Source organism: Pogonomyrmex barbatus, unplaced genomic scaffold (assembly GCF_055798465.1).
Source record: "Pogonomyrmex barbatus isolate J1 unplaced genomic scaffold, ASM5579846v1 scaffold2, whole genome shotgun sequence".
NCBI classification, from domain to species: Eukaryota; Metazoa; Arthropoda; class Insecta; order Hymenoptera; family Formicidae; genus Pogonomyrmex; species Pogonomyrmex barbatus.
Window position 1 is genome coordinate 6,870,184 of NW_028297116.1, and position 8,226 is coordinate 6,878,409.

General features: G+C 36.4%; 2 protein-coding genes across 4 annotated transcripts; one reads left to right on the forward strand and one right to left on the reverse strand.

Moving 5' to 3' along the window:
* The first annotated feature begins 36 nt into the window (after positions 1-36).
* LOC105433922 (lethal (2) k01209) lies at positions 37-4,568 on the forward strand. 3 transcript variants are annotated; one of them, XM_089077540.1, is made up of 11 exons: positions 40-338; positions 440-570; positions 1,304-1,474; positions 1,580-1,686; positions 1,811-1,981; positions 2,071-2,142; positions 2,220-2,471; positions 2,547-2,756; positions 3,087-3,272; positions 3,348-3,660; positions 3,922-4,568. In XM_089077540.1, the coding sequence occupies exons 1-10, from the start codon at positions 283-285 to the stop codon at positions 3,657-3,659; spliced, it is 1,668 nt and encodes a 555-aa protein (XP_088933666.1). In that variant the 5' UTR covers positions 40-282; the 3' UTR covers position 3,660; positions 3,922-4,568. The 3 variants fall into 3 exon arrangements, with proteins under 3 accessions (XP_011647719.1, XP_088933666.1, XP_011647720.1); XM_011649417.2 differs by lacking the exon at positions 3,922-4,568 and having other exon boundaries at positions 37-338; positions 3,348-3,763; XM_011649418.2 differs by lacking the exons at positions 40-338; positions 440-570; positions 3,922-4,568 and adding an exon at positions 1,037-1,134 and having other exon boundaries at positions 3,348-3,763.
* Positions 3,753-8,208, reverse strand: LOC105433920 (uncharacterized). Its single transcript, XM_011649415.3, has 12 exons — positions 7,576-8,208; positions 6,854-6,931; positions 6,673-6,767; positions 6,507-6,584; positions 6,271-6,417; positions 5,911-5,986; positions 5,639-5,826; positions 5,385-5,529; positions 5,012-5,227; positions 4,640-4,758; positions 4,375-4,510; positions 3,753-4,230 (listed from the first exon to the last, which is right to left on the reverse strand). The coding sequence occupies exons 1-12, from the start codon at positions 7,861-7,863 to the stop codon at positions 3,916-3,918; spliced, it is 1,881 nt and encodes a 626-aa protein (XP_011647717.2). The 5' UTR covers positions 7,864-8,208; the 3' UTR covers positions 3,753-3,915.
* Positions 8,209-8,226: the final 18 nt, after the last annotated feature.

The following is an 8,226-nucleotide window of genomic DNA, read 5'->3' on the forward strand; positions in this document are numbered from 1 at the left end:
TCTGCTCTATCTCTAGGCATGATCCTGTCGAGACAGTCACGTGGCCGTTTGTACGCACGCGCGCGAAGATGGTGAGGATGTTTCAACGGTGGGGTCTCGCTCATGATTTGGGAATTGGGAACTGGGAACACTGACCGCGTGGTCCGCGTGTGCGCCACTGCGTGTATGGTACGTATGTCGGCGTGCAACGTGCGGCTCGCATACGACGCAGTAGGCCGTGGATGATCATCTGCACGCTGTCGACGAGCGGTTGCAGGTCCAAGTCAACGGAGTCGACGGAACATGGCAGCTAAGGTGCAACATCCGTTCGAGCCACCGAGCTCGGCGAGTTCCGAAAGGTAGGGTACGCGAGAGGTGTTTACTTTTCTCGACATTTTTTTTTCCGCCAATTTTCACGAAAAACTAATGAATATTTCATTCACCGCTGACAATTTTCCAGCGACGAAGGCGACGTATGTCTGGACGATCGTGAGATTTTCCTCGCCGATGAGTTATGCGAGGATGCCGAGCACTACAGGCGTTCTGATGTCGGCACGCCGACGCCGCAATCCCCGAGACCGCCGTCCACAGGTGAATTCGTTTATTATCAGCTTTCTTTCTCAATTTAAAATATCCGAAGTTAAAGAATAACATTGTTCCACATACATCAGAACTCAGTTTAGTCTCACATGTGATAGTGATGTTTTTTATTTCCTCACTAAAACCTGTTAATAAAACCTGTTGGTTAAATCTTTTAGTAGAACCTGTTAGTAAAACTTGTAGAAAATAGAATTATATGGATATATCAACAGATGATGATAATTTTCTTATGTACATATGTTAATATATAAAGTTTATTTAATAGTGTTTAAACAAAGTGATCTGTGACAGCTTAGATCAGTTATTTATTGACAATGAACCATCTGTGACGTAAATTGCATCATATACATATCTTATCAGTAAATGAAGTCTGATGACAGAAAGAAGTAAATTTATGATTAAATAATATATAATTAATGTATGTTATATATGTTAAGTTCTATATAGATGTGTTGTTTGCAGAAACAAAGTGTATGAAATTGCATCTATAAGAGGAGATGTAAATGATCCAATGCCTCAAGTTCCTTAATTCCTAGAAGACAGCTGATACAAAAAGTATAGGAGATCCTTCTTGCCTTTAATCCTATTTCTATTTTTCTTTTATTATATTCTTTTATTACAGATTATAAAAATGAATTAAATATATATGAAAGATAATGTCCTAAAAATAAAAGTTAATTATTATATATAGAAATAGCAAATTGAAGTTATATAATTCCAACAGGTTCACAAAAATCACCGAGATCACGAAGGCAGCGCACTACCAGCATGTCACAATCAAGTAAGAAGACATCAGCAGAATCTATTCTCAGGAGTAAAACGCGTACCATTTATACAGCTGGTAGACCTCCTTGGTATAATTCAGCTGGTCAACAAGTGGAACCTTTTGTAATTGGTTAGTATTTATTGTTAATACAAATAAAGTTGTTTTTAGTTTATAAAATAAATAACCAATACAAGATGAAGATAAACTTTAATGTAAAAAATATATTTGCTATAGGTATCTGTGGAGGTAGCGCCTCTGGAAAAACAACAGTTGCAACTAAAATTATAGAATCTCTCGATGTACCATGGGTGACTCTCCTTAGTATGGATTCTTTTTATAAAGTACGTTAAATTTTTAAATCATTAACATCTATTAAATGTACTTTTGTAAATAATTTAACAAATTTGTTACTAGCGTGATGGAAAATAATTCGATAACGCTGTAAAAACATCGAATACTTTATAGGTATTAAATGAGAAGCAGCACGAGATGGCCGCGCACAATGAATACAATTTCGATCATCCTGATGCATTCGATTTCGAGCTTCTCAAAACTACACTACAGCGTTTGAAAGAAGGACGCATGATAGAAGTTCCTATTTATAATTTTGTTACGCATCGTAGAGAAAGCAGAACGGTAAGTTGATGTATTTATATTATGATTTTTTACTTTATATGAAATAAATCAACGCGATTTATATAATAATTCTCCTTCGTTTGGAAAAGAAAACCATGTATGGCGCCAACGTCATTATCTTCGAGGGAATACTTACTTTTTATAATGCTGACGTGTTGAAGGTAAATCAAAAAAATCAATTTAAAAGTTGGTATAACTATCGAAAGAGAGTAATCAAATAGATAAACATTTCATCAAGATGTGCGATATGAAAGTTTTCGTCGATACTGATGCGGACATCAGACTGGCCAGACGTTTACGAAGGGACATCTCACAAAGAGGCAGAGACCTGGAGGGTGTGTTGAAACAGTATAGTAAACATGTGCAACCCGCTTTTTATTATTATATAGCGCCTCTTATGGTCCACGCGGATATCATTGTGCCGCGTGGAGGAGACAACGAAGTGGCAATTGAGCTAATTGTACAACACATTCACACTCAACTTCAATTGGTAAATTGCCAGTTTTTATTTCGTGTTTTAATGCAGCATTACATCGAAGCTAACGTGATATTTACTTTTTTTTAGAGAGGTTTTAAATTGAGAGAGAAATTAGCACACTCTTATATCGGTCAACCATTACCTTCATCTTTGTACTTACTTCCGGACACACCGCAGATAAAGGGCCTTCACACCTTCATCCGCAACAAGGATACATATAGAGATGAATTTATTTTTTATTCTAAGCGTTTGATCCGTCTGGTGATTGAATATGCATTGTCTCTACTGCCTTTTGAGGTAAAAATAATGTATCGCTGGAATATCATAGAATTTTAATAATTTTTGATAATTTTAACTATGCCTGCGTTCTGATATTCACTACTAATATTGAAAATTATAATACGTGCTACACGAATTATATATTTTTAGTACTGGCAATGAATATCGGTAATCTATATGCATTTACATAAATTTAACTTTCAAATTTATATTTGTGCACACTAAATTGATTAGCATATGAGTTTTCAAAATGAGTTAATATTTTCACAAAAGTATAGATTATCTTTATTAATATTTTATGTATTATGTATTTTATTAATATTTTATGTATTCATAATATTTATGAAGGACGTAACTGTTGAAACGCCGCAAGGAGTATTATATGGCGGCAAGCGAGGTGCAACGGATAAAATATGCGGCGTGTCGATATTGCGTGCCGGCGAAACTATGGAACAGGCCGTTCGGGACGTGTGCAAGGATATACGTATAGGAAAAATTCTTATCCAAACTAATCAGCAGACTGGCGAGCCTGAAGTAAGCACTCGAAAATTTTTTCTTCGCAACGGTACTTGATAGCAGACCGATAATTTGTTTTATTTTCTTGCCTAGTTGTATTACCTTCGATTACCAAAGGACATCAAAGACTATAGAGTAATATTGATGGATGCCACTGTTGCGACTGGTGCTGCTGCTATCATGGCGATCCGAGTACTTTTGGACCATGATGTTGCTGAAGAAAACGTGCTGCTGGCGTCATTGTTGATGGCTGAATCTGGCGTGCATTCAATCGCGTATGCCTTTCCGCGAGTGAAAATCGTTACTTCTGCCTTAGATCCCGAGATAAATGAAAAGTTTTACGTACTGCCCGGCATTGGTAATTTTGGCGACAGATACTTTGGCACTGAGCCATCTGATGATTAAGGTGATTTATAGATCTCTTTTTAAAGTACTTATATATATTCGCTACGTTGTGTAAATTGTGATTACAAACAGATGTCAATAATTTACCATATCTTTAGCAAAAATTACTGTGTATTTATATACTTGTTGGGTATTTATATACTTGTGTGCCTCATCCTTATTACAATTTTGTTTTACATTGACATTTGAATCAAAACTAGCTATCGTACTTGCTATTTTTATATGCAATGTCGACTTTTCTTTAAATGTCAACTATTCACAGAGGCGTAGTGCCAACGCCGCCATTTTCCGCAATATCGGCGGCCGTGCCATGTAATTGTCTATAGCCTCGTGAACTAGCTCGATGCGAGCGTCTCCATGAATCTAAATTGCTGTCAGTGGGATTGCTTGGTGGCTGGCTTAGAAGATATGTTATTAAACGATCCAATGCGGCCAAATCTTCGCTTGTATTGCCAGAATTTGCTAAGCCTTTATGCCGTAACTCTCCACCTAGTATTTCTTCCATGCTTCCACTCTCTTTATTATCCCTACCCGTAGTTCCACGACTATGAAGACCAAGCCGAGGACCAATCTGCAATATTTTTTTTTAATTCTTATTAGAAAAAACTTTGATCAATCTTAAGAAATCTTAGAAAACATTTTTAAGGAAATGTGATAATTTAAAACTTATTAAAAAGTAATTCAATTGAGATATAAAGGACGCATAGATTAGTACCTCTTCTGGCCCGTGTTGTCCGTAGCTAAGCCTTTGTACTTTTCTGAAAGTTTCGTCGTTCATCGCCTCTCTGACTGCTTCATTTAGCGTGCGTTCCAACGCTCGTTGTTTAGTTTTACTCAGTCCATCGTAGAAACTATGAATATTTTAGTGAAAAAGAACTCGTTACATGTAATAAAATATATACTTTTAAATTATTTTTTTACTCATATAAGATATAGTGCAATATCTTGAGATATTTATGCCTGCAATCATTTTTCCTCACCTTGAATCCAAGGAACTGTTATCTCTAGAGATATTTTTATCGCGAACTAGACGAATGTCGTGTTCCCAGAACCGACGTAGTTCCGGAGTGGATGTGTATGGTGCTGCCACCTCTTTAATCTGCAGTTACAAATAAACGATTATGGCGAAAATAAAAATAACGTATATGTTATAAACCTAGATTACACATATTTATTCAAAATCGATAAATTTGTCGTATCGTAGTATAATTGGTATAACTCGAAAGCAAAGTTATAATTAATGATACGATGTATATACGCGTCGGTGATGTAATAAGGTTGCAAATTACAGCTGCAATTTGCGATTGTTCTCGATCGATTAACGAGCAATGTCGCGTGTTAACTTTAATTACCTTCAAGACTATTATCGCCGTAATAAAGATGCACATTACATTGATAAACGTCAGACACGCGCTGATAATGCCATTGCAGAAGAATTCTACGGGCAAGTAATCGCTGTAGATATATGTATACGTGCTATTAAAATTCGTATAAGATTCTCCTTTGATATGGGGCATTTTTATAGGTCGGTATATAAGCCATATGCATCCTAAAGCCCAAAATAAGCCCTGCAAAAAATAAAAAATTTTTAATTTATTCATAGATATGATTACATTAATCATTGATGATTGTCCAAACAATAAAGAGGAAAAAGTCGGATATTTTTTTTTAACTGATTGTTATTACAAAGACTTTTGCACGATGTGTGCACTATTGTTCTCTTACGCAGTTAACGACGGGCGGTAGTAATGAAGCTGATATGGCGACGCCAATTAGCGGTCCATTACTGCCTTGTAACAAAGCGACTGCGACACCCGTGCCGGATGGAAGGGCCCAAAGAACACCCATCCAAAGCGATCTATAGTTGCCTCTATAGAAAGAAAGAGTCGTTTTATTTAAAAATTTTGTATTTAATTTTGTGTAATCAAAAGCTACATGCAATCATGTTATCAGCAACACCATTAATTGACGATATCCACCTGCCCTTCATTTCGTCGGTTGGCCAATCATTGTAGCCCCAGGGCATTTCGGTTGTACCGAGGATAAGGCCGAATATAAAGCCGAAGAGTATCGATAAGAAGATACCGAGCATCAAGCTTTTCAGGCCGACCAGTTGCAGGTCTCTGTCGGCTATGATCGTCCCGAAAGTCAGAGACATCACAGGTCCCTTTGATCAACGAGACGATCAAAAGCGTGAGGTGACGCGCGAACATTGCTTGACGACTAGTAAAGTTGCATTAAAGGGTTTTACCATGAGGGGAGAAACCAGCATGGCTGCAACGACATTGGTCGCGCTGTTCTCGACGAGACCGAGTGCGGCGAGGCAACTGTAAGATTGTAGTTTTCACAAAGTTGATTGTTACAACCTATATATCGCGGTATGTTTCATACGATATTTCATAATACTTTTTTATAATTATATATACATACTAAATTGCTACAAGTAAGTAAATGATAAAAGAAATTTCTTGGTAATGCTGGAAGATTATTCTCTCATAATTATAGACGAACTTACCAGAATATATTTTATATATATATATTTCTTTTTAGCTAATTACTTTTTTAGAGATTGTGCATATATACGAGTAATAAGGGTAGTTTGACTTCTTACTCCGCGGTTAATACCAGCAGCACGTAATCGAAAGAAAGATCACCGCCACTGCGAACGCCGTCGACTACCTGTTTCACCGTCAATTTCGATCTGATAGTTCCTACAAAAGCGTCCCAAGCGTTCTTACGATCCTCCGATTCTTTTCGTCTGGATGACATAAAATGTATATTGAATATCTCAGATAACGTATCTCTGCTTTCGTATCAATTTCGATAGCAAAAGTCAATTAGAAAGACCTGCGAGCAGCATCGTCCTTGATAGCCAACGATCCTGCACCGTTCACACCGCTATACGTACATTGTGTCGGGATTACGCTAAAAATAAAAAATCAATGACCAGAGTCATGACTCCGGATTACAACATACGCTAGAACACGACTTCTTCAACTCAGCGTAAAGTCACCTTACTATCGAGTTCATTTTAACGCCGATACCCATCTCGGTGAGGCAATGTATGCAATTCTCGCAAGGTTCGCCGGCGGGAACCGGAAATATCACCTTCCACCAAAGAGATTCGTTTGCATTTGTGTTTGGAAATATACGAGCACATAGAGATGTACATATATACACAATTCTTACCGTACCTCGTAATACATGTCCTCCTTGTCCTTGCACCATACCACGTGCTCTACTCTAAGCTTCTTGAGAAGTTCTTCCAACACCTGCGAAAGTTAAACACGCAACGACGATACGATAAATACGAATATCTTTGAAATCGAATTGGAAGAAGTATTGAAAAGAAAGAATTCTTATTTTATAAAAGCGAGCTATAATAAAACAAATTGATCGAGTTGAAAAATGTAAAATTTATTTGTTTATTTTTATATATCTGTTTAACAATACACAATTTATTTCTTCATAATTTTAATAAGTATTTTTTTATATCTTTGTATTGTACTTTACATTTTTCAAGATAAAAAATTAAAAATTTTTCACTTAGTTTATTTTAAATGAGTTAACTCTCAACATCAATTATTTCTTAAAATACATAAAATACATTAACTTTAATTTTTCTCAAAAATTTAAAATTTTGTCCCACACTATAACTATTTCGTCGTTAAAAATAATGAAATTTTAAAATTCATAATATTTTAACTTAATATAAATAATTTCTAAAGTTATATTTTAACTTCAACGTAATTTTTAATTAAATTAACTTTTTGTTCATGTAATTTTTAATATAAATGAGTTAATTTCGTAGTCTATTAACTTTGATTTAACTTAATTAAATTAAAAGGAAAAACTAACTCATTCAACTCTGATATTTTTTTTTATGTAGTTTAATGCTTTTTTTACTATACTCTACCGTTTCCATAGACACGAACATCGGTGTTTTCGATCGCGTGGGACCGCGAGCGCGCTTCCTGGGATCAATGTCATCGTCGTCATCGTCGTCGTCAGTATGATCGTCGTCGTCGAGCGTGAGTAATTGCGCGCGTGTTTTCGTTTCCTTCAGACGAAGATCCACCTTCGGCGCGATCTTACTTTTGCTCTTCTCGGTTTTTTTCGAGCGCTTCAGCGGTATACCGAACACAAGTTCGTGCTCGTAGCTCAGAGTGGGAATACAGACCAGGAATACGACACCCCCGGGCATGTTGGTCCCGTGGTCGACAACTTTATCGCACGAAAATTATACGACGCGCGATCCGCCTCGTATGATTGTCGAGGCTGTTCTACTTCGGTTTGGTCGAGCGTTCTCTAAAAGATCGAAGGCCCAATTAGCTATCGATAATTAATTTATTGTCAGACTCGTAATTGTTCGATGAACAAATATGACTCTTCTGCGTTGTCTTCGGACAGTCGTGGCGTTAGAAATGCTCGAGGTCCAACGGAGATTGAAAATATTCTTACTTGGAGGAGATATATAATCGTAGGAATACTTACAATTTTTATTACAATTTTTTTTTTTTTTTAAAGATGTTGAAGAAGAACAGGAGAGTTGATAACAATTTAAAAA